The 26598-nt window shown below is 38.3% G+C and overlaps 1 protein-coding gene across 2 annotated transcripts in view; it reads left to right on the top strand.

Annotated features, from left to right (window-relative positions):
• Positions 1 to 26598, top strand: part of nkx2.2a (NK2 homeobox 2a) — a 34869-nt gene that overhangs the window by 993 nt on the left and 7278 nt on the right. The window contains exon 3 of one of the 2 annotated variants that reach the window (XM_068339578.1): positions 1322 to 1384. In XM_068339578.1, the coding sequence (XP_068195679.1) occupies positions 1322 to 1384 (63 nt within the window). Of the gene's footprint in view, positions 1 to 1321; positions 1385 to 17804; positions 17914 to 26598 lie in introns of both variants that reach the window. The other variant, XM_068339579.1, reaches the window with a different exon arrangement.

The following is a 26598-nucleotide window of genomic DNA, read 5'->3' as shown; positions in this document are numbered from 1 at the left end:
AAATCAATTGAGCCGTGTCGTAATGATAAAATAGGAAACTCAATTCAAATACTTATATATCTGCTCATAGGTTTTTCCATCCTTAACTTTCTTGTCTTTATTAATCAGGTTTCTTTATTCGGTAATTTTTACCCGGTTGACAGAACGAAAATAATCTTAAATCCCCGGTTTGTGCTGGGAGAATTCTGAATTCTTCATCTTGTCAGATGGTTTAAGTGATATCAAAGGCCGGATGTGTAATGCTGTGTATGGGATAAAAACGGAGGTGAGGGGCGGTCTGGATTGTTCCAGTAATATTAAAAGAGTTTGCTGCATGATATTCTTTCAAATGAGCTTTTATTAAATCGTATCGAAACAACCAAGTCGCTCTATTAATTCAAGAAGGAATGTAGATGGAATTAAGTGTCTTAGAAAACCGTGCAGGTGAAAACGCCCAACCCGTTTGCATTTAGACTGCATTTAGTTAGTCTATCAGGTGTTTGTGATAAAGGAACACATTCTTAGCTCCCCCCCCCCACCCACACCCCCCACTGTAGGATTTCAAATGGAATCTATTCTGCAAACTGAAACAGATACTGCACCCTGAGCACAGATAATTTAGCAGAGTACAGGCCTTTGAATGAAATGAAATCTAATGGTGGATGCCTGACTGACGTGCGTCTCTGTCACATTCGTCGTTATCTTTACGGTGTGTGACGTGAAAACCAACCACAAACGTTACACAGGTCCTACCAGATTTTCACCTTTAAAATGAATTCTCGTGACCCCGATGCCATCCTGTGCGCCACAACACATTCCAACGATTTTATCAAAGTCACACGTTTGTTTTCCCACAACAGCCACTGGGAAATACATTTACACGAAAATGTTCTCAGGAATTGAAACAGCTATTCTATTTTTCCATATTTCCACAAATTTGAATAATATTTTTTCTGTTTGAATTTCAGCCCATTGCGCAGATATTGACGTGTTCAGCTATTTCATAATCGATCACTTTCCCTTTTTTTTTATTTCGGATTTTTGTACTTGTCAGGGATTTCCCAAAAGATGCGTGAATCACCGATGTTTTTGTTTTAGGTGCGTCACTATTTACGCACTATTATTCTGAGGATGTGTAAATTAATAGAGTTGTATTTTTAGTGGTAAATAAGACACTTTTTAATGACTTTTTCCAAAAAAATTTAATACAGGTTTGTATTCATTTTTTTCTTTAGAACGCTTTAATGTCGTTTATATATAATTTTTTTCCCCAAATTTGTAAAATAATCAATAAATAGAAATACGTTAAGTCAAACTGTTAAATTTCCTTCATTGCTTTCAGATCAGACACAAGTTGACTTATCCCATCGACACCGACACCCACAAGGTGCGCCGACCCCTGACGGTAAATATTGATGTTGGTTTTAAGTGTCATCAAAGGTTTCTCTTCAAATGTTTTAAAGCCAGAGTTCCATTTTTTCCTATCGGTATGGGACGAAAATGGAAGTGTGGAGAACAATTGGTAATTTGATTATTTTGGTTCAGTGATATAGTTAAACAGGTGTTACTTTATAAACTGTGTAAATGTTGGCGGGGTTGCTGTGTCCATTCGTGTGTGTGTTTGTGTGTGCAGTCTATGCAACCAAGGCTTACTGGCTTCATTGCATAAGCATTATTTACATAATAACTGATGGCTGCAACGCATCAACTCTCAATTTGTGTTAATAAAGCAGAGCATTGTGAACATCAGCTGCCATCTCACATCAAGTCAACACCATATCCATGTTCAGATAAACATCACGCTGCTATTCCAACAAAAGCAGACTGTATTTTCTTAACATGGCTTCTCGTTTCTTGTCACACCGGCTCAACCAGTGTTTTAGTGAAGAGCCTTTCAGTTTAGATTTTGTGTTTTTGAGTTTTATGGAGTATGGGAATTATTAGGTCCATATTGTGTGCATCTAGCACACCAGGAGGAACAGGAGGCTGTAACTTTTAAACATTGACTATCAGGAAAAACCTCCTGCTCCATATATTTCCTTAAAACCCCAAACATTTCCTAACAAGACGGCTGTGGTCTGTCTGTGCCTGGTGTTTGTTCTGGTGCAAGAAAATCAAACAAATGATTATTTGCAGAAGCTATTCTGGATTTAACCTCTTTGAAAATGTTGTTTTTGTATGTTAACTACATTGAGCCATAAAGTTCAGGTTCTGTAAAGGTAATAAGCCCCTTCTGCTCATTATTAGGCCTGGAATCATTTATTTATCCTCTGATACTGTTTGATTGAATGGCAACCAAACTCAATCTTTAAAGACACACAATCCATGGTGAAGAAGACCCCCTCCCCTGAACAAAAAAAAAAAAAAAGGTTTGCCTACTCCTATCTGATCCAGAGAGGGTAATGTGTAGTTTCTTTGTCCTCCTGCTGGTGAGGTTCTGCTAAAAGGAGACTTGGAAGGCAGCAAGCTCAGTTCTTTTATAGCCACAAGACCCACTCTGAGCTGCAGAACACGCCTAATGAGGGCGTGCAGCAGTGCCATGTGAGACATGCCAGCTTTTACCAGGCTGGGTAATTGCTTGTGACCCTCACTAAACACGTCTCATGTGTCTTCATGTTCAGAGCATACGTCTAATTGTTCCGTTAAGGGAGATGCCTGAGGATTACTCGTGCTTTAACAGTTTGTTGGAGAAAAGCAGATACCCAGTTCTAAATGTCTCAGGAGGCAAGGGGTATTTACCTTTAATTGTGATTGGAGGTTTAATATTTATTTGAATACTGACAATAATTGTTTTTAAAAATTACTTAACAGCAAAATTTGCTGTTATTTACTGTAGCCAGTGTAACAAAAACTGTTCCACCACAAGTGGGAAGTTCCAATTGGATTAGGAATCCATGACAACTCTTTCGTGAGCTGTGGAAAAATATGGTTTTCATTTAAAGTGGAAACACAGGAAAACAAAGAACATTCTTCCTCTTTATTGCTGAGATTCAAAAAACTGTCATCACCAAATGTGAACAGTGTTGAGTGTTAGAATGCTCCATTGTGGCATCGTTAGTTGTGGTAGTGTTTACCACAGTGTTTTTGTTTGCCTTTTGTTGATATTCAAATATCCCCCTTCTATCACAATAAAAAAATAAAACTAGGAAAAAAATTACATCTCTAAATCCATTACAGATGACTTCTTATGCAGTAACTCATGATTTCTCCTGCACCTGTTGTGACGCTGTTGCACCAAGTAAATTTGAGCTGTTCAATAAAGAGATGACTTCAAATTGAAAATAAATCCTTAATATTCCATAATGTTGAACCATAAACATTCATCAACATGCGTCAAGTGCAGAGTTTAACAATGTAATAGGTAAGGTTTTACTGTAAGATCATCATTATCATCATCATCATCATCATCATCATCATCATCATCATCATCATCATCGTCATCATCACCATCATCATCATCATCATCATCATCATCATCAACATCATCATCATCATCATCACCACCACAGTCAGCAGCAGTAACTTGATTCTTCTAGGATGATGTAGTCTAATACTTTTATCCTTATCGTTTCACTGAAAAAAGAGGCTGCGCTTATCATCATGTATTCAATTAAGATAAAACAACTTCTAAATGGAGGCATTAACCATAACTTCGGAAAGATGATGATGTATTCTGGAAAAGGAAAAGATGACTAGCTGATAGGTGTTAGCGATAAGTGAATATACACGAAGAGCATCTGCTATCAAACCAGAGTCATAGTAATAAAAATGCAATGTCTAACCTCTTTATCAGACAAGCCTCTGACTCACAATTACATTCTAAATGAATATCTAGTGAGGAAAGGGTGATGCACACTGAATTTCAAAATGATGGTATTTTACCACTGCGAGCTCGAAAAAAAATTTTTTTTAATTGTTTCTTGTAAAATCACAGACAAAGCTCTGCCATGTCTATTTTAAACCATATTTGATCTTATGTTGAACAAAGTCAGCCATTGCTAAAGCAATTTTATTAACATGCAGAAAATGCGTGTTATTTTGTTTGGGTCTGTCTTTTTCCTCTACTGAGCAGATTGATTATATAAACCTACAACTATAGATATCATATATCTGTAGTTATAGATTTTGGTTGTAATTTAAAGCACGTTTTTTGTTTATTGTTTTGTTATCGGTGGTTATATTTAACAGTGTTAACAAGCTAGGGGAAAAAAGAAAAACAGTGTCATTTTCTCACATGAAACTTGTATATTAAAACTGTGCTTTAGTGAGACACTAAACTTTTGTCAGGCTTGTTTTTTTAAGCCTGTGCCTTGAGACACAGGCTGAGACACAGGGCACAGGCTTGGGTTTTCCCACGAGATTATAAGGATATAAATAATTATGAACTCCTCGCGATTGTGAGCAGACTAATACTAGTTGAGGAAGTAATAGATAAACTCTTACTTGAAGACAGAAAACAATTATGGCATTCATTTATTTATTTGAATGCATCATGCAAATGCTGTGAAAATCTGTTGACATTTTGAATGATCAGATTCAGATAAACAGGGTATAGGGTTGCTGAACACATAGGGTCAAGCAAACAGGAACACCTGCAAACAGGAACTGAAGTACACAACTTTCATGACATGTAGAAAAAAGTCAAATGAGGTTTAATGTCCGACTGGGCTAAATAAATATTTGTTGTTAATACGTAATTAACACACATTCAAATTCTTCGCAGTCTGTTGAGCCATAAAGCTTTTCTGGGAATTATTACATACACCTTGTTATACTCCCATGCTTGGATGTTGTTTGGCAGTGGAACATTGCTGGGTCGGGTCTGTTGTCAATTATGAGGAAGAACCTTAATAAGTTTTGGAGCACTTCAGTCTGCATCGCCGGCTGCTACTGATTCATGCCTGCCTTACAATGGAACGTACTTTGAAATAAGTCCAGGAAATCAAGATCATCAGGTCACATGTAGAGGTTCACAGACTCCTTATATTTTTAATTGCTAAATTTCTAGTAATAAATGATAAACCTGTGAATTTTATGTGTAGTTATTTTTATTTCACTGTTATGTATTTCATATGATACCTTTCTCCTCATTACCTCTTCACCCTTGAATCCGGCTACACCTGTAGTAAAATAGGTCTCCAATGACCCTCCTTTAGTTGTGATATAATTCTCTTTCTCTGAGCTTAGGAATGCCAGATCTATTATGGAAAACGTTGCAAAGGGACTTTCAAGGCCTTCTATCAGAGTCAGTGTGATATCGTTTTCCGCCAAACCAGAAATCAAGGCTTTGGAGGAGCCTTTTTCATGTCAGGCATAGGGGTACTGTATGTTTTCTGACAGTTTCTCCTTTTAAGATTAATGGGCTTATGAAAACCGTGTGTCTTCTGTGGAAAGCCAGGCTTAATATCAGTCAATGTTACCAGCATAATCGTGCTGTCCTGACAAAGAAATCCCAAAGACAGATTGAATATTGATGTCACAACACAGGAGAATTAGAATCAGTATCTTTGAATGTGTGTGTGTGTGTGTGTGTGTGTGTGTGTGTGTGTGTGTGTGTGTGTGCGTGCGTGCGTGCGTGCGTGCGTGCGTGCGTGCGTGCGTGTGTGTGTGTGTGTGTGTGTGTGTGTGTGCAGGACAAAGGGGGCTGGTAAACATACTGGATTTTATTTCTTGCTTCTGCAACAAAACACATGCCAAGCAATTAATGTGAAGCTGTTTTTTACACAAAGACTGTAGTATTTACGGTGCAAACAAATGTATTTGAGAAAGTATTTGAAATCTATGCTCATGGACTTACCAACAAGACAGAGAGCCACATGATCCACAGACCACGTAAGCTGCACTTCATCTGGAATATGTAGAGGTCCTGGGATCTATCCTTGTACTTTATCAGTGCACTGACCTCACTGAACCACAGCCAGATGCTCATAAATACATTCCCTTATTTCTACCCCTGTGTGGATGCCTGTTGGGCCAGGAAATGGGTTTGTTTTGGGTGTTCTCAGTATATTCCAACCAGAGCTACACTCTTCACCTAACTCATAAGAGAGCGGTGCTGATTTCATGAAATGCACATGTATTCCTGCCTGTGGTTGTCTGTCATGGTTGTGATCTGTTGAAAGCTACACTACTCCAGTCCAGTGTTTGCACAATAAAGACCTGTTAGTCCTGACATACATGGATTAATTAACTGGACGTCATTCCTCTGTGAATTGTGGTGTCTGTACTGTACAGTTTCATATTCAGGACTGAAATGGGGAAACTGACGCCACTCAGTGTTAAGTGAGCAGTTTGGCCTGCGTCGACCCGTGTCAGAAACTTAACCCACATGATTATTTTCTCATCTCTAGACACATTGCCTTTCAGGTTTGAATATATGCATTTGTGTTTTAAAGTTTGCAGATATTTCAGGAGCTTCATGTCTCTCACCAGCTTTCCATATTTAGAAAGAATTAGCATGTGCCTTTTAAAACTAATTATGTAGAATTAACAAATTACCTATGTTGAACACAAACCCAGCTTACAGTGTGAGGTGGAGATCAGTTCAACCTACTGCTAAGGAATGGGGGGACCTTAGCTCACTCATACTGGTGGTGAAATGTCTGACATGTTTGCGCTGAGTAGGGACAGACGGGCCAGAAACCAAGCCTGGACTTGCTGGCCAAGAAAAAGCCCCTCATAGCTCCCCCATTTTCTTTAGCATGCCCATTCCTGAATGAATGCACTGCCTAACCCTCCATGGTTGCTGGGAGAGCAAGTGTGTTGAAGCACTGTGTGCAACCACTGTACCTATGTAAATTCATTTTCTGTTGTTTGTACTGCTATTGGTACAACAACAATATGCAGAGGTCAGTTTGTGTGTGTCAACAGAATAGCAGCCAGCTGATAGAAAAATTGAGAGTTGAATGTGCTGGGAAAAAAAGAACAAGGAAGATAAACTAACTTTACGCTGAAGGAGTGTTGCAATTCAGTTTGTATGTGAGAAAATACGGAGAGACTGGAATTAATGAAATACAGTAAGCGTTTGCATTTTTCAAAATGAGTATTTTTTTTGATTGATTGCCATCCAAATGAAATACAAAAATTAAAAGTATTTAAACCAGTGAATGAAGGCACAATTGTTTATTGCAGTAAATTATGTGTAATAATATATCTGAGAGAAGGACTTCTGTCCTAAGCAACCACAAGAAAAATCGCCCCATGGAGCCCAGACACTGGTGGTAGAGGCTGATGACCAATAAGCACCCGCTCTCCAAAGAGCAGGTGCTGAATTTTATATTTAGGGTTCAGGTGACAGCAACATGCAGCGGTGAGGTACAGTGAAAAATATATTAAAGACAGCAGCAAAGTGACGGCCAAACAATGAAGCTGTGTTACTGTGTTGTGATGAGGTGATATGAACAAGCGACAGTTCAAGTCAATGGACACCTGGAAATATAACTAAGCATACCTGAGAGGTGTGAATGACTGGATGCACAAGAAGTAAACTACAGCCCTTGTTGTAGGAAGTGATACTTTACTAGAGATTTGTTAAGAAAAAAATATCTACGTATAGCTATAAATGCTAGTGACATGTCTGACGTATAATAAAAATAACATTATTAGATTGTTAAATGTTAGGTCAAATGTTTAGTTCCAGATAGGTAAGTGGGGTATGATAAAAGCATTTTAATATGTTCTTCCATTTTTTTTAGTAAGCTAATCTTTATTTATATGAATTAGTCATTATTCTTTAGTTAAATTTAAAATTGATTCATTTCATTCGAAAAAAAGGGCAAATTTTCACCAAAAACTACAGTAAAAAACCGGATCCTCTCTTGTTGTCAAGTTCATGACTTCTGACCCAATCTGGATGTCAGTGTGAAATGTAAATAAATTTGAAATTCAGATATAACTTGAATGTGGCATGAGAATGTGTCTGCATTGAGCAGAAGCAGCAATGTTTCCATCCCCAACAGCTGTTTCATGGTGAATTTTATCGCCCACATTAGCTTGTGTTAACATTTGTGAAATCTGTCATGCCAGAACCATCGCCCGGTAAATTAAATGAATGCTTGGAAAAGTTTTGAAGGAAGTTAGTTCCGTCTCTTCAAGGGTTACATGTTCACAATAAAAAAGCTTCTTATTATATTTTCTGCACCCTAATTTAAAAATCAACTAACATAAAAACTGAAGTCTTTTTTTTATGTATAGTACATGAAAGGGTGACAATTTACTAAATATACTGTATCTATCTCAAACCTATAGAGTCAATAGCAAACAACTAACAATGTAACAGTTATTACTGAATAAGGCAATGTGCCTGCATGGAAGATGGAGCCACTCTCTGTAAAATGTGCCCCCTTTGTGGCCCCTGGTAAAAATCCTGGTCCTCTGCCCAGAGGACTTTAGCCATCCATGTAACCCAAAGGACATGATTTGGTCATTACTCTTATCAAATTTTGTGGAAACCAGTTGTAACAATATCCACATTGAAATTCTGTGCATCCATATTGTATGTGCTAATTATGGGTTGGACCAGAGGTCTCTTTGAGCTTCCTACAGGACTTGAGATGTCAGGAAGACCTCACCTCTGTCAATTTAATTAGAAAAATTTCAACATGACAAAATTATTCTGCCACTGTCTCGATGTGACATCCTTTAATTAACTCTTTACTACAAAGACAATTTGTCCAAATGACAAACTAGGGGTTACTTAATGCTGTTTATAGTTACCTCAGCAGGTTCAGGCTATCACAGTGCATTTGTCAATGGAAAGTTTTAAGGAAACTAGTTGTCAACATCTGTGTTGATAAATGAAAGCCTCCTTGTTCTAATTCATGGTACAATTATCTCAAAGGGGAAGCGTCCGTGGAGGATTTAAAGTGAGCCCATATGCTGCAGACCACAACCTGTTGCCACATCTTCAAAACATCTCCAGAGATGAAACTCAAACATTTTCCTTTACAGAAAAAACATGTCCCAGACCTCCTGACCAAGACAGAGGAACAATTGCAACATCAAATAGAAAATAAGCGGCACACTTCCCAGGATCAGATGGTTGAGTCTTTCCTTGGCAGCAAGCAGTGATACTGGCTGAGAGCCTCCTTCACTTCAAGGCATGGCAAGGCTTTCACTATGACATAGTATTCAGGAAACGTACCCAAGGTGGGAGAACGACGCCAATAATGGACTGAAAAGTAAGGCATTTCTGTTCTTTGTCAATGTCATGATAATGATCTCTATAGTGATCATAATATTTGCTATCTGTCTTCTCCAGTATGAAGATATTAAAGAAATCAGTGGAGTGTATGTAATTTTGGCTTGACTTGTCAGAATAGTGACATCAGAGTAGCAAAATCTTCACATTTATGAGGGGAAAATCTCCACTATGTCATGACGAGGCTGGTGTTCAGAGTGACAAGCAACCATTCACACTCACATTCGCACCTACTGGTAGCGAAAGCCACCAGTCCCCCCTATCAGATGACAACACAAAAACATATGTATTCTTCTGACAAAAATAGGTGCCTGTAATTCTCACTGGTTCAGGCCGAGAATTTATAGTGGAAACATGGTGTGTGGGATTGTGGCCATGTTCAGGGTAAAGAAGGAACGTGTCACCCAATGAAACAATGTGACTCACTGATGTGTTGTAATGTTATAGGGGGTTTTTTCAGCTCATTGGCTGAAAGGAATATCTTATACCATGCTTTGTACAACACACACACACACACACACACAGGCACGCACGCACGCACGCACGCACGCATGCACGCACACGCACGCACACACACGCACACACACGCACACGCACACACACACCAGACTTAGCTGCTCACTAATTTAAATCCATGTAAGTTATAAACCGAGAACAAATTGAAACAATACAATTTTGAAATGAAAAAGAAGATGCGAAAAGTTGTCAAGAAAAAAAATATGCATAGAAGATTGATTATGTAAGGGCCATCATTTAACCTCACAAGAAAATATGGAGATCAGTTCAGCTTTCCAGTCTGAGCTGATTCCGTCCTTTAATTGCTTTATGGGGGGAAAAGCAGATTTTTCCAGGGTGGTTAGGGATAGTTGAAGTGGACCCTGAAGCTCTGCTTCAGGACAGAACCTAAGGTGGAGAAACATTATTTATTATTTATTGCACAGAAAGCACATCTGAAAATAAAATTATATTTTGAAACTTGGCATTTATATGTGACACATATGTCACAGTGATAAGGCTTTTACCTACAAAAACCTACTGTTTCACAAATAAACTTTACCTTATAAGACCTTGTAATTAAATATGACTTACAAAACAAATGGGCAGCTTTTAGCAGCTGTCTTATATTCAAAAGGAATTTGTAGAATTGTCATCTATGTGAGCTAAATTCACGTACAAACCTCATTTATTATTTTAGTAGTTTTCTGCACTGCCTGGCAAACATTCCAAAATTTAATGGATGAAAAACCACATGGAAAATTGTTCTCTCATTGGTGCTTCACTGACAGCGCTCTGGTCAAACTTCCAAAAGTGTTCCTTTGGGTCATACTCCCAGGATTAAATGTATAAGCATGTAAGTTGCATTATTTTAAAACTTCTGAAAACTTGTGATGACCTGCACATGGATGCATGAGCATTTGTTATGTACGGATATATTCTAGGACTCCTATTCAAAGAACCACCCAGTCTTGAGTTTTTGGAGCACACATAATCCGACTACAGCTCCTGTATAATAACTTTACACCATGAAGTGTTGATGCTGGGGCAGCGCTGTGTAAATGGTGTTACTTCAGGAGGGCTCTGACCTGTCAGCAAAGGGGGAACTCTGTGAAAGTGATACTCACTCTCCTGAGACAGTTTGGCTAAACCAAGCGAGACGTTATTAGCATTCTGGAGCTACAATGTTTGAGTTAAAGCTAAAAATGGATTTGTCACTGTCTCCTTGTCTTTAGATGATTCATTCTGAGCCATTCTCTGCACTCTTTCTCATTTTCTAGCGAACTTGAGCAGAGACAAGTGCAAACAAGTCTTGGAGGACAGGTTTGATGGGCTACTTTTAATAGTTTTCTTTTCTCTGCATACACACCGGGTAAAGAAAGATGTCGCTTAATCAAGGGTAAATGAAAGGGTTTGAAAAAGGCTTGATTGATTTATCCTTTTTTTATTTTCTTTTTAATATGTAGTCCTTATTATTTTAGTTGTAAAAAATTGCTAACATAGATTAAATCCACCACAGAATAATTCTGACTTTAAAGAGATGTGGCACCTTTAAACGCAGTGGCCATAGCTTTTAATGGACAACTGCATCCTGTGAAGTTAGGACCAACTATGAAACCCAAAATCCCTTGAACTACACCCTTCATTCTATGCAACTTGACAAACTTACAAACATTCCGGCCACTTGTTTCTTTGCTTCATAGCACTCTGGGTCATATCGAGTTCTCAGGGAGAATGCAGATGGCTGCGATAGCATCAACAAGATGGTGCAAAGTGATGACACGTTTGCAGAATCAGCCTGTCTGAGGAGGAGTAGGTCACGGATGACCGAGAACACGTAGTCGGTTGATCATGTCATCAACTTTAAGCATTGTCGATGTCGACGCTCTATTTCACAGTGTCTATCAAACGGTATAGAAGTATTAGAAGCAGATCTGCTCTGAAAGAATAACATTCTAACTGCATTAACATTTTGTACAGTTATAGTGAAATGTGTTTTCAAGCAATCAGCAGTAAAGTAATTCAGATTTTCATATTTGCAGTCCCTCCTAGATGAGACAAACCAAACTGGTCCCCCTGGTCTTTTAACTTCAAACATGTAATCTTAAAGATTAAGACTGCCAGAAATGGAAACACAAAAAATCAATACTGAACATATTTGTCATTTGGAACAGAGATCTTTGGTTACCTTTACTGATTTCTGTTCGGATAATTTTTTCAACAAAAGTCATTTTAGATTCACTTAAACTAAAGTCGTCCTGACTTCCTGCCTTGTTAAAACTGCTATAGCAATCAGAAACTTATCTGTGTTTTTTGCTCATGATTAAATCAATTCAGTCAAGAGTTTACTCTTTTTCAAGAAATGTGAGAGTCTAAAGTTGTCATATCACAAGTTTTCTATTTAAACGTTTTGCTGCTAAAGAGCTGAAGATGTCATTTTCATGTAGAGGGTAAGTAGCAGTAGAGTTACAAGTTATATTTGTCTCTGTAGAAAGCGTTAAGCTCATTCCTGACGTATGGACCCTTTGAGCAATGTGTTGCCATTTTCCTCAAGTCTGCAGCTCCTCCACACTCAGAGTTTTGAGGACACTGTGAGACAGATACAGGGGGCAAACAGATGGGAAAGAGGGCATGACTGAACTTTACTGTCAGATTGAAAGACCTTGGAGTGAACTGCCCCTCTTCACAAGGAGTTTACATATAAACACCTTTGACATGCAGGTGGAAATACGGGCCAGTAGAGGTAAATAGTCCTAGTCTGGAATCCTGGACATTTAGCAAACAAATAAATTGTTCTGATAAACTTGGACTCAATCATTCTTATTTTACACATAAAGTTTGTTTCTTCTTCATATTTCAGATGATCACATCAGCGTTATGTCATCATTACACTAAAAGAAAATATTAAGAAAAGAAAGGAACCAAGTTGTATTTGCTTCTTAGATATAAATTCCAAAATTTGTACACACCCCTGCACTACCTGGTACGAACACGCCACCATCTGGCCCAAGGAAGTTGTTCACTCAGTTCTAATGATGACAGTCTGATGATGAATATCTCTGTCACACACAGCAAATGATTTGAAAGTATTTTCACACTTAAAAGATTTAATTTAACTAGAATTTCACAACTTACTTGTGTCTCACTCTTCACAAACAGCACAGTCTCAGGGTAAATGATGGAACTGAGTGTCAGAGAATGATGGTAGGATGATTTTAATAAGCTGCACACCTTTGCTTTTCAAATTAAGAGTTCACGGTTTGAACTCATTTCCTTCAGAAGTTTTTGTCTCAAACCCCACGCCATTATTTTGGTGCATACTCCAGTAGATGGCAGCATAGGCTCGTAGAAAAGGCCGGGGGTTTGTTCAGTGTGAAAAAGAGCCTGCTGCAGAACATGCCCTTTGTTCTCTTCCAATTGATCTCACATGTATGTTCTCTGTAATTCCGCAGACCATCCACATATTAAATATAGCAAAATTGTGTAATTGGAAATAAAATAAATAAAATAAACACAGTATACAGTAGATACACAACAGTTTAGTGTGTGAATTGACCAGAGGGTGGCAGTCTTCACCCGTGAGTTTGCTCTCACTGAGACCTTTGTCACTGTCCGTTTATGGAATGAAGGAGAAAACAGGGACACAAAACAGAAATCTTTTCTAAAGAACTCGACTGTAGCAGTCTGTGAGGATGCCAGACGGTGGCAGTCTTGACCTTTGTAATTTGGTAATTTGAATCTTTTTTTATTTGAAATTTATTCAGAGAAAATCTGTGTATGTATTATTTGATATAAAAATGTAATTTCAATTTTGAATTTGTAAAACTTTCTGACTATACAAAAATTAGGCTTAAATACTTTCTAGCACCTGGTTGTAAGACTCACAGAGATGGTTCATGCTGTCAAGGTCCTCCTCTGATTAGAATAAGATTCAAGAGATGAAAAATTTGACCCCACATTGTCATTGTTAATCACGTCTCCTCTACTAACACATTTTGGATTCCAAGAAAAAAAGATAGAGACCACATATTTAGCTGAGTTCAGGGAATGTAATATCTCCATTATGAATGTCTGTACAGAGCTGCACATAGGAGTTGAAAAGACATCTCTGATTGATGTGACACTGCATGAAAAAAATATTGACAGCTAAGCCCACATTCCTCATCGGGTTCAGCAGTGTCAGCTTCCTTTTCTCTCCATCCTTCATCTGCTCAACCCCGTCTCCTCCACGATGAAATTCGAACAAATCTGCTGACATTGATCCTGTCTCCCTGGCTGGCCTAATTTCATTTCAGCCTGAGAGAGATGGCTATCTCCAAAATCTGGACAGACAATTGTATTTACTGTTTTCTTTTCACAAGCCAATAAAGGGCTAGCAGTTATTGGATCAGATTATATGAAAAACCGTTTAATGATTCCAATTTATAACTCTAGACTGAATAATGATACAGTTAAGAGCTGACAGGCCATGATAAATGATGGCTCATATAAAACACATTTAGAGTGAAGACGTGCTGGAGATGAATTGCACAGTGATACAAACTCATGATAAAGAACAGTAAGAGCCACTAGAAGACTTAATAATGTGCTATTCATTTTGAAGTGATTTTGCTGGTTAATAAAAGAGCACAAATTAAAAATATATTTATTGTGAAAAGATGTCTGGGAATATTACCCCCATGTCTCCAGAACCCACCCTCACCAAATCTAATCGTTTCCATCTCTTAAGATTGAACCTATCAATTCTTCCGTTTCACTCTCTATCACTGTTGGTTCCTTCCACTGTCTGCAGCTTGCTTGATTTACTGCACATATATGAAATCTTACATGACATACTCAGCTAACCTCTCTCTCTCTCTCTCTCTCTCTCTCTCATATATATACACAATATATATATATATATATACATATACACAGTATATATATATATATATATATATATATATATATATATATATATATATATATATATATATATATATATATATATATATATATATATATAATGCGTATACAGAATATATGTGTGTGTGTGTGTGTGTATATATATATATATATATATATATATATATATATATATATAAAATGTGTGTGTGTGTGTGTGTGTGTGTGTGTGTGTGTGTGTGTGTGTGTGTGTGTGTGTGTGTGTGTGTGTGTGTGTGTGTGGGTGTGTGTGCACAGTACGGAAAACACCTTGGTCGAGTGGCAAATGCTTTAAAATTCATGGTCAAGGGCTTGAGTGGATACACTGGTACTGGAACTGACAATTTATAATATCTATAGACCTCTCTTCAGTGGAAGAACATTGAATCTACTACATACAATGTCCAGCACTCTTCCTATACATTGGGGCACTTCTCTGATGCCATCAGCACTTCTCCAGAAAAGGGTTCAACAACTATTCTGTATCACTGCTTTTGAGTAGAAGGTCACAGTCATCCTGTTTATTTGTTACGTGAAGCACTTTAAAAGTGACACATTTGAAAGGCAATGCATTCACACACACAAAAAAAATCCATCATATATACCTGTAGCTGAAGGAAACAACTGCTGCTTTCCTCCTCCGGTGGGTTACAATGCACATATAGAAGCAGGGATGACAGACTCACCCTATCCACTGACCCATCTTTTTTTTCTAGATAACAGATTAATTTGAATGACAAAAGTTTAGAGCAAAATAAATCATGTAAATGAGAATAAGCAGAGGCACACACCTCATATGATGAACAAGAAAGGCAGGGTGAGGTAAATTGTCCCAGGATTGTGTTTGCGCTGACACCTGGGAGCAAGATGAAGAACACACCATTGTTTCTGACTGAATGCAGATACAGCGGGGGCAGAGGAAGATGAGAGGGAGCTTGCAAGAAGAGGTGACCCCCCAGCTCTGTGATTTTGCCTGAACAAGACTTGGATCAAACAGGCTATCCACTAGGTTGAGAGTGTTGTGTGTATGAGTGATGCCCCTTCGACTCTGAACTGGAAAAAGTGAAATTGAAAAACAGTGTTGACAGTTCCAAGTTGTGTTAGTGTTGGTACCATTTGCTGAGTGTAAATATATTAATTTATTAATATATTTATCCTATAATGTTACCATGAAAGTAAATTTAAATGGTGCCTGGCTGCCAAGCTGGACTGATCAGCATTCCGCTTTTTTCTTGCCTGGAGGATTTTGTGCCTGACAACTGATGAAACAGCTTTAGAGGAGACTAATCTTTGCTTCTTGTGTCATTATTCAACAGCCATTACATCATGCAATCTTCATTTTCTTATGTGTGTACATTACTGCTATGTTAATTGAAATACCATCAAGTGATATCTCAATTATTAAAAGAATTTGTCATAATCTAGTCAAGATTTAAAATTTGTCCAGCCCTTTGATTTATAACCAGGCCTGTACTAAATCAAAGATATTTCCATCAGTTTCTTCTCTAAGCTTGAGCAATTTCTTAAATTATGGTAAGTTGTATTTTGGCAATATACAAAGAAACTAAAGAATAAAATAAAATAAAGCACTATATTATGCTGGGTATGATAAATATCTAAACATCTGCATCTTACCCTCGTCATTGTTTAACATGTTAGCATGATATAATTTAAAATATCCTAAGTACAGCTTCTATCTATCTATCTATCTATCTATCTATCTATCTATCTATCTATCTATCTATCTATCTATCTATCTATCTATCTATCTATCTATCTATCTATCTATCTATCTATCTCTCTCTCTCTCTCTCTCTCTCTCTCTCTCTCTCTCTCTCTCTCTCTGTCTGTCTGTCTGTCTGTCTGTCTGTCTGTCTGTCTGTCTGTCTGTCTGTCTGTCTGTCTGTCTGTCTATCTATCTATCTATCTATCTATCTATCTATCTATCTATCTATTAATCTATCCATCCATCCATCTATTCATCTATCTGTCAACCCTGGAGTGTATTTCGGTCTCTCTAGTGGGTCGTGACTGTGGTTCAGTTGTGAAGAGGTTATTGTTTTTGCCATCAATTCTATTATTTTTACTTACTCCTATGCTACATAAATGCAGTGTTGTGTGCTTCTTGTTGTGAAAGACCTTATTATTGTTCGCTTGCTTTATTATTGTATGGACCAGTCTAAAAGACAATGAGGAAAAGGAAAACTCCGTAGGTGGCAGGAAATGAAGTGCTTGACAATCAATCCTCCCACATAGCAATGAAACCTAGACTACGTCCTGATCCCATATTGTTTACATAGTAAATGGACACAATTTTATGATTCTATCTTTATGGATAATTTACTAGTTCAGCACCCTGTAGACCAATAATAGAAGAAGTCAATTCAATCACGGGTTTAGTCAAATGTAGAAGCGTCTAACTTGCTTTAGCATTACCACTCAGATAGAAAAGGAAACAATTTTGAAGAAAGTGAGTAATGAAGACAGCAAAGCAGATCCTTATAAAATGCAGCATCTTCCTCTCGACGACCCCCTCCTTGAGACGCAGATCATCCGTGATCACCTGATAGTTCCGGACACAACGAGGACTAAGCTCTTGTCAACCTCTCAGAGACAGCCTAGCAACACCTTCCATCCTTATCCCTCTGGACGCACACACTCCTCCTCTCTTTTCACTGCCACCTCCCCCAGGCCTCCCTGCCAGACCCTAAATCCTTGAATCCTTGGAGAAGACCCCAGGCCAATGGCGAACAAGCGGCTCCTGAATGGGCCCTGGACTGGCCTTTGTCCGGTCATACTGCAGAGTCTCTTTATTTACACAGTCTTTAACGCTGTATGTTTTCTTGTCTCTTAATTGCATTGCCCTTTGCTGCCCTGTGGTCAATCAATACCATCTCTCCAATGACATCAGTAACTCTATTCAACAAGCTTTTCCAGGTCATGGGTGTTTTGTGGGAGAGCTGGTGGGAATGAGCCAAATGTGGACCCACTGATTTATTTCATCCTCACAGCTATTTTACAAAACATCAAATGCTCTATAACGGCACAGGAAAATCCTAAGGCAATGTTTTTTTTTCAGTATGACTACAGTACAATCTATGATCACCACAGATGTGCTATCTTGTAGGCTCACAGACCTTGTTTAAGCTTTCTGTGCTTTTGTTTTCTGTGCTCACTGAAATATTAAACCCCCTTTGTATCTGTGTAGAGAATCCTCAAAGCCTTTGCCGATTTACGGCCGGTGCAGTCATGAGGACGTGTGGTTTTTTTGGGAAGAGAAAAGATCTTCTGCAAGCTCATCACTCTGGAGCCCAAAGGTGAGTTTATATGCCTGATGAGTCCAGAAGTGACAATCGGTGCCATCAAAACAATTTTGCCAACCCTTGACTCTAGAGGGGAGCCGGAGAGAGAGTGACTTGACATGCCTTTACCAGTCCTGAGTGTGTGTGTGTGTGTGTGTGTGTGTGTGTGTGTGTGTGTGTGTGTGTGTGTGTGTGTGTGTGTGTGTGTGTGTGTGTGTGTGTGTGTGTGTGTGTGTGTGTGTGTGTGTGTGTGTGTGTGTGATCAAGCACATTAATCATAAGAGGCCTAAGCCTCTCCTGTGGCCAATTCAGCGATGATTTTCTAGTGCGGCACCGTGGCAATGTTTAGACAGAGCTGGACATAATTATCTTTTTGTGTACTTTAATAAGTAGACATCCGAGTGTTCGGATGACTGGAGCACACACACTACAGCACTACCGTACAGTGATATTATCCCCTTCATTCTGTGCAATTAAAACATAAATAATTAAATGCACTAACTAACATAACTGGTATGCAAATTTGATGATTTGGTGAGTTGAAGAACACAGGGATTTGAGGTTTTGGTTTTTTTAGATTTTTTTTTCCAAATTAGAACCATTTAAAGTTGACCTGTGAATATGTTATTTTGAATGCAATGTGATGGTGCTGTTTAATTTGAAGAGGTACTTATCTCAAAGTCAACATCTTACTTCTGTTTTCCTGTCGCACACTCAGTCATCGTGTATTAGGCAGTAGCCTGGCAACCACAAGAGTAGAGCTGTACCAAATGGATATGTTTGCAATATGACAGGCCCGATGTGCTCCTTACAGCTGACCCCACCTGCCATTTCATCTCTGTCCTACGAAGGTGTCAGTTATAAATGTTACCTTGTCTCAGCAGGTGTGGCTGGATGGAGGGCCCTGTCGCACGGAGGGGGTCACCAACCCCAGTGTGTTTCCCCCATTTATTTGAATAATGGCCCATTAGGACGGCTGGATATCCAATGTTAAAGTAGCTGTATGTGTCTCCTAGATAAAAGACCTAATTACCTAAAAGAGAGAGGATGTGTTGGTGCACACTTTTCCTCAGCTGGGCTCCAGAGGTCAGATTTAACACACACTCCTGCCATTAGGTGGCAGCAGAGAGAAGTTTATGTGGTGAAGGCTTTTTTTCTTGGTTAATATGCAAACTGCTGTAACCCATAAATAAAGTGCTAGGGCAAAAAAATGAATCAGTACTTAAATTGCTATGATAGTCCATACGACAACTCAGATAAAAAATTACATTGAGGCAGTCACATGGGTGCTGAGACAGTGTCATAAATTTTCTATTCTTTTTTTAGTCAAGATACACATATTCACATGTCAGTGTATAGTTATTCAAATATGCAGATATAATTTCATTTTTTTTGCCAATTTTTCTTTTTAAATCTTTATAACGTTTGCATCTTTTGATCCATTTGTCAACAATAGCTTTTCTCATCGATATGTATCGTATCATGGTGAATACAGAGTGGGCAATTTGCAAACCTTTGGCTTGCTGAGAAATAGAGTTGTCCTTTTTGTTCACCATTGTAGTTCATTTTGGCTTTGATAATTCTGGTTCAAGAGAGACTTGCCATGCAGTCAATAGAAATGTGGATTGGAAATTTTGTGTTGTATTCATATGAAGCAAAATGATTGCCAATTAAAGATGAGTTCTTTATCCTTTATTTGCCCTTGGGGTTTTATTCCTCAATTGCTGTCACCTTATAAAAGCATCCTTTTAGCAAAAATAATAGAATCCCATTTTCGTGACCTCCTCTAATGCATTTTCATCCATCTTCACTGCCTGTAAAAAAGTTTTCACCTCTTCACAAAACATGTTAATTGCCATCATGGGTCTGATATAAAGAAAATATCTAAATGTTAATTATCCAAATATGTTGGCAACCCATCTGCAGACAGCCATTGAAATCTCTAAATTGTGTTTTCTCCTTTTCATCTTTCATTTTGGACACATTGTTAATCAAAAGGCTTCAAAAATGTGCAGATGGGTAATCCTTGTGTCTGCAAGGAGCAGCCCGGTTCAAGGTGAGTGTTTCATGCCACAAAGCCCTTCTGTTTCTCTCCATTGTGTTGTTTAGGTTAAATATCCTGATGGGATGCTCCTCATACTCAAATAGGTACTTTCTCTGCACACATGCAGAAACACACACAGAAAATCATGCAGCCAGAAACATTCACACATTCCCTAAAGACAACTACATACAAACCTAAGAGTGGCCTTCAGTGTGCAATTACTGGTCTTTATTTTTGTAATTATCAAATTTAGTCAAATTTGAAGCAAATAACATACTTTTCTGCAAGCCTTTGTGGAGCAGAAAGAAATATTGAAAGTCTAATCTTGCACTTCTTGTGCACTATTAGATTGAAGCCCTTAGTGACTGTAGTTCATGATACAAACTATTTAGAATTAATTGATGGTGGCAAAAAAATATTCACATTGTGTTTTAAAGCAGCACAAAGACTACTTCATCTGAGTTAAATCAATAGGCTGTGTTACATTCAATATGACTGCAACACATAATTTATTAAATTACAGAAAACTTTGCTTATTGGCCATAGAAAACTTAGCTAACAAAAATAAGTAATTGTAGAGGGTGTTTTCTTGAATAATTAGCTGTTTGATATCAATTTTAACTTCAAACTACTGTAAATATAAACCTAGGGTGAGGGTTTAGATTTAGTCCTCGTACCTTCCAAACCACGAAAGTATGTGGACAGGAAGCCAAATCATTGCTATTAAAGTATTCTCTGGAAATGCTACGTATAACACTTACTGCAAAAATGCACCTACCTTCACTAAATATTATTGTTGTAAGTACACATCAAAGAGCAGTAATTATTCAGGCAGGTTAGCTTTTGAAACAAACTGTTATTGGAAAAAATAATCCACCTCCTACACTAGATACTCATTGTTATTACATATGACTGCTCAAGTGACTGCATAATTGCATTATCAGTACTGTCAGTTGATTTTAAGGCCATGTGTTAATCCATTTTAATTATTTCAAACATTTTTCAAACACAGTTGACATGATGGCTCAGCGGTAAGCACTATCTCCTCGTAACAAATTGTGAATACTGTGTGGTGTTCATGTGACCCCAGAAGTGTTGAGCAGTTATAGAAAGTGGATTATTCAAACATCAGCTCCAACTGCGTAACCGTTTTTCAGTGGTAAAGTGAAATGATACAGTATCATGTGTTTTGTGTCTTAAATCTACTGTTTGCAAAACTTGTGTGAACCAAACTTTCCCTGTTACCTTGAATTTCTTATGTGCAACCAAACTGAAGTGGCTGTACTGTAGAGTAGGAAAGTTAAGTGTGTATGTTAACAAGCTGCAGCGTACTGTACAGTTATAAAAAAGTATATATCTCATTTCTGCTCTCAAAATATATGTTGACTGTTGTGTGCTGAGATGCAGAGGACTGATCACCAGATTTCTATCAAAAATGAAAAACATTTGGAAAGAAGTTTTTGAAGTTGTCCAGTGTGAACTGCAATTATTTACTTTACAAGATGTTAAATTTTCAATATAAAAGTAAATAACAGAGGAGATTAAAAATCCCATCATATCAAAAGACATTTCTCCAGTACATGTAAGATGTGAACATATAGTTTTGACTTAAAAATATCTTTATATGTTCTGGAAACCCTCGCATGACACAAATCCTGCTTAGAGTATGAGTTTAAGTTGAACTTGTAACCACAGAAAGTAAAAAAATAACCCACAGTAATTCAAGTACTGAACTCGAAAGGAATAGCCCCTTTTCACGTCTTTACTGTGTGTTGAAAGTTTTAAGGAGAGATAAACAGTAGAGTAGTTATTGAGATCTACCGTCCTGACTCATTCTTGTAAGTAACAATGATGGTTAAAGTATAACGTTTCCTCAGACAATCTGATATTACTGTAAACACAGCATATTGGCAAGGCTACATTTGTTGAAAAAAGACTGCCCTTGAGACACTCCTCTTTAAAATCCAGATTTTTTTCCCATGCTTTACTTTAAAAATGAACCATAAATCTTTTATTTCCTGAAAGAATATGCAGCATAAGTGAAGGTCATATCCAGAAATCCAAGGCTATCCTTTCCTTCACTCAAGCAGCACCGATTCAAGCAGAATCTTTGGAGCATAGATTCAAAAGGATATTCACCTTCGATAGTAGGTTGATAGCAAAGTGCCAGGCCATTGTTCCCCACGTGTCTTAAGTTTTCTCTTTATGAATTTACTCATTATCTTGCTTTGTAAATTAACTCCAACAGAGTACCTTGAAAGAATTGCAGACCTTCCATTTGGTTGTGGTCTTCCATCCTGCTGAAAATGTTATGTAACACTTAATTTAAATCTCTGTCCTTTAAAAAGTTCAAGAAAGACTTTTAAATTCATTTAGTAATGTTTGCCGCTGCGGCACAGTGGCGCAGTGGTTAGCGCTGTCGCCTCACAACACGGCGGATCTGGGTTCGAGTCCTGCTCTGTGTGGAGTTTGCATGCTCTCCCCGTGTCCATGTGGGTTCTCTCCGGGTTTTCCGGCTTCCTCCCACCTCCAAAAGCATGCGCTTCAGGTTGATTGGCCAGTCCCAAATTGCCCGTAGGAGTGAGTGTGTGTGTGCGTCTTTGTATGTGGCTCCGTGGTGCACTGGTGTCGTGCCTTGAGTGTCCCCTGCCTCACGCCCTATGCCAGCTGGGATAGGCTCCAGCTCGCTGTGACCCACTGCGGCGGATACAGTGGCGGTACTTGAAAAATGAATGTTTATTTGTTCACAATATATCCCTCTATATATAATATGTATATATATATAATATAATATACTGTATATCTATATAACTATTGAAATTGATTTTCCGGAATGTTTTCATATAAGTTGAGTAAGGGCTATGTAGAGTGTACGGATACCAATTCTTTTTTCCCCTGTTTTTGACATTTAAATAATTTTTTCAGCATATTGGAAGGCTTTGTTTGTTTGTTGTTTGTTTGTTTGTTTGTTTGTTTGTTTGTTTTGTTTGTTTGCTTGTTTTTAATAGGTGCTGACATACCCCTGATAAAGAATTCGCATCGTTTTGGCAAGGTATGCATTCTGAGTGCTTCCTTGTTGCTCAAGTGATCTTTGCTTTCAAGATGTTATTGTCCATGGTGTTGGAACTGATCCAGTCATGTGACCTTCTTGAGTATAGCTGCAGAAATGCGACAAATAAAAACATCTGGAGGAATATACAGTATTTCAATCATGTCCCACTCAGGATTATACCAAATGAAATTTGTATTTGTACTTGCCCCAATGAATCACCTTCACCTGTACATGCGTTACTAACATGTTAGCATGCTAACAGGTCAACATCAGTGATGTAAATCCTGATCAAAAATTAAAATAGTGCAAAGTTAACATTATTATTGTGAGCAGAGATAATTTATTGATGCATGTTAGTGTGTTGATGTTATCCTTTAACTTGGAGCACCACTGTACTTTAGCCTCAGATCTGCTAGCATGGCTCAGTGTTCCAGTGTTGTAACACAACATTGTTGTTTTTTAAATGGTTCAATCAAAGCTCATCTGTAGAAACCTTCACAACACTACGAGTCACTTAACATTAGAAAAAAAAGAATCTTATGTCCTATAACCCCATATCTTTTTCTATTCAATCAAGTTTTTCTTTTCGTTTACATTCCACCTTTGTATAAAACTCCATTCACATATGTGGCTGTTGAACAACAAAGATGTCGTATCTGCAGATCATTGCTCTCACATTTGCTTTAACATCTGCAGCCCTTTCTGATGATAGTCCACCTGACTCGTTCCGATTGACATTTAAGAGAAAACTTTTATTGGATCTATTCTTCATTATCATCAGAAGCATGTTGCTTTTCAAGCAACTGACCTTCACTGAAGCATTTGTTTTGTGCCCACGTGCCACCGGGGCGAAAATCCTTATAGAATGTTTTCTTAGTAGTGTATTTTTGATCCTTCGCCTCAGAAACACGATTTACAAACAGCTATATGGCTCTCCAAGGCCAAGCACTGGCCTTGCATGGGATGCTAACACTGAAAAAGAGGCATTCAAGTTATTCATTTAATGACCACAAAATCATTAAACGCAACAACCGATAAATCAGATATTTTGATGGAAATGCAAGACATTTCATGAGTGCTGAGAACTTTTTTTTTCCAACCAGCCAACACTTTTGACATGTCTCACCACTTTTCCACTATATTCCCTCTTTTCTCTTACTCCCCAATAGGTAATAGGGCAAAAATGTGAGGACAGATCGACCGACACTCCACAGCTCCTCAAAGTCATAAAGCACCATTGTTATTTGAGAAATGGTAATATTCTACCATGTGCAGAATTGAGTACTTTGTTGAGAAACAACTCATCTCTTTTTTCTTGCTTCACCTATGTTGAAGAGCTCAAAAAAGTCATTCACTTGCTTTAACGAGAAGGGTTTAGCGATCAAACACTAAACCTCTCTAAGTGTACGTGTTTGTTCAAAAAAAAAACAAGAGAAAAAGTGTCGAGCCTTTCACTTTGACACCACTGACCGTCATCGTGGGTTAGTCTAAGCCATACAAGTGAGCCCTCAGGTTTAATCGAACTTTTTAAGTGCGTCTTCCATGAAACCAACCCAGTCTTCCTGGAATTTGTGTGTCGAGAAGCTCTCCATCTTTCCGTTCTCCTCTAGTGGTCGATACATTAAAACTTGAATTGATTGATTTCAGAATGTGTATCATCAGCGTCCTTACGCAGACGTTAACTACATGTGAAGTACCTGAGTCATCAGGCTTCAGGCCAGGGATTGATAATAGCTTGACCGACAGGGCCTATCTTACCCATCCCTTTTCAGGAGGTCTTGTATTTAGCGCCCAGAGCACTTGTGGCAAATCTCAAACAGCACTAGAGTATTCACAGTGCAGCTGAGTGGAAAGCTTTTTCTCATTCGTCTGAACCTCATGAATACATTCCAACTCTAACTACTTTGCCTTAATGTGGAATTTTAAACGGGGTATGAGGCCAATTTATTTATTTATGTCCTCCGAGTCTTAGCGATACTCTTGAACACAGTGATGACAGGGAGGATAATCTCTTTCTTTTATCAGCAAAGTGGCCGCGCACAAAAAACATCAGTAATGTATTCGCTATTGATTGATGGTCGCTCCTGCACTACTAGGCAACACCATTATTATCATGCATGGATTCCAGGCTGCCCACAATAAAATCATTGTGCTGATTTAAGTTATCCTTCCCCTCAAGGTGTCACAATCACACAACTGGTGTTTGTCTCGTATTGTTTTCCTCCTCGACAATTACTGGAGATCCCTGTCATCGTCTTTACGCCACAAAGAGTCGTGTATACGGCCTTTGATACGGGAAAGGGATTTTTTCCAACGCAAGGACACGTTGCTGATGTGCGCGCAACAAGTGTAAAGAAGCGCGTAAAAAACACTTTTATTAAGATATAGCTTTGAAATAAAGGATGATAACGAGTGATATCCCTGCTCTTTATTGATATAAGACATATTTTATGTAACCTTCTAAACAATTGATAGTTTAACCCGTGACTTGTTATTTTAAGCCGCAGTGACACAAATTAATTTGTTCAGATGCGCCATCAGTTATTCAGTATGAATATTAAATTAAGAGGAACCAGTAATCGGTAGGATCAATTTATATATTTGATTTTATTTTTCCTTCACGTTTTACACAAGTAGAGAACGGTTGTTTTCAATTTGTGCGTAATTTCAAGACACACCTATTTCGTTGCATGGAAATACAGTACGTGGGTTTTTAATCGAGATGATTATTATTACTGGATTATGTGTAATTTTGTGTCTAGTTATTTTATCTCTGAGAAGAGATTTTGTCTTTTGGAGATTTTATTTTCCACGTCACTGATAACACATTCTTCCCTCGGTTGTGGCCCCGGCTCTCAGTTACGGGTGTTTTGCGGTGTCGACACATGTGGATCTATACAGCAAACATTAGGTGTTAGTAGTCTGCCTCCTGGGAGATGCCCTGGTCCCGAATCATTGTGGATGACTGTGACCTTGGTTATCAATCATTGTATCAGGGTATCTAATGTAAACGCCACTGTGGCGTGGATAACATGCCACATCTGCTCTCTGGACAGCGCTGCTTCTTGGTTACCAAGCGATTTATTAGAGAGCCCGGTGTGAGGAATAATAGGTGGCAGTATAAAGATCAACCAGCAGCTCTTCCACTGGAGCACAATTATCTCTTAAAGAGACTGTTGTTACTTTAATTCTCCTAAATTGCACAGCAGGTAATTTCTTGTCCCGAGAGCATCCCAAAGAGAGAAAACTAGTTGTCTAGGGTAAAAACAGTTTCCGCAGGGAGCTGTGTTTGCGCTTAAGACCAATTTATTGCCGATGAACATATGGCCAATATTTTGCCTCACGTCATAGCAAGGGGAAAACAAACACCATGCAATGTTAGCGAGTCAGCAAGAGCAGAGCCACTTCGCCAGCTATGCAAACGCTCTTGGACAATATGAGGAGAGGAGCACTTGCTTTCTGGGTATATAAACCACATCAGGCTTATCTCTGCACGCACTCCTGACTCCCATTTGGAGATATTTCATTAACTCTGCGCGCCGTCTTAACGCTGGCAACACATTCAACCCCCCTTCAGTCTAGGTAAGCGCACTGGATGCTCCAG

Source organism: Antennarius striatus, chromosome 17 (assembly GCF_040054535.1).
Source record: "Antennarius striatus isolate MH-2024 chromosome 17, ASM4005453v1, whole genome shotgun sequence".
In the NCBI taxonomy this organism is placed as follows: Eukaryota; Metazoa; Chordata; class Actinopteri; order Lophiiformes; family Antennariidae; genus Antennarius; species Antennarius striatus.
The sequence above is the reverse complement of the archived record's forward strand: the minus strand, read 5'-3'. Positions and strand labels throughout refer to the sequence as shown.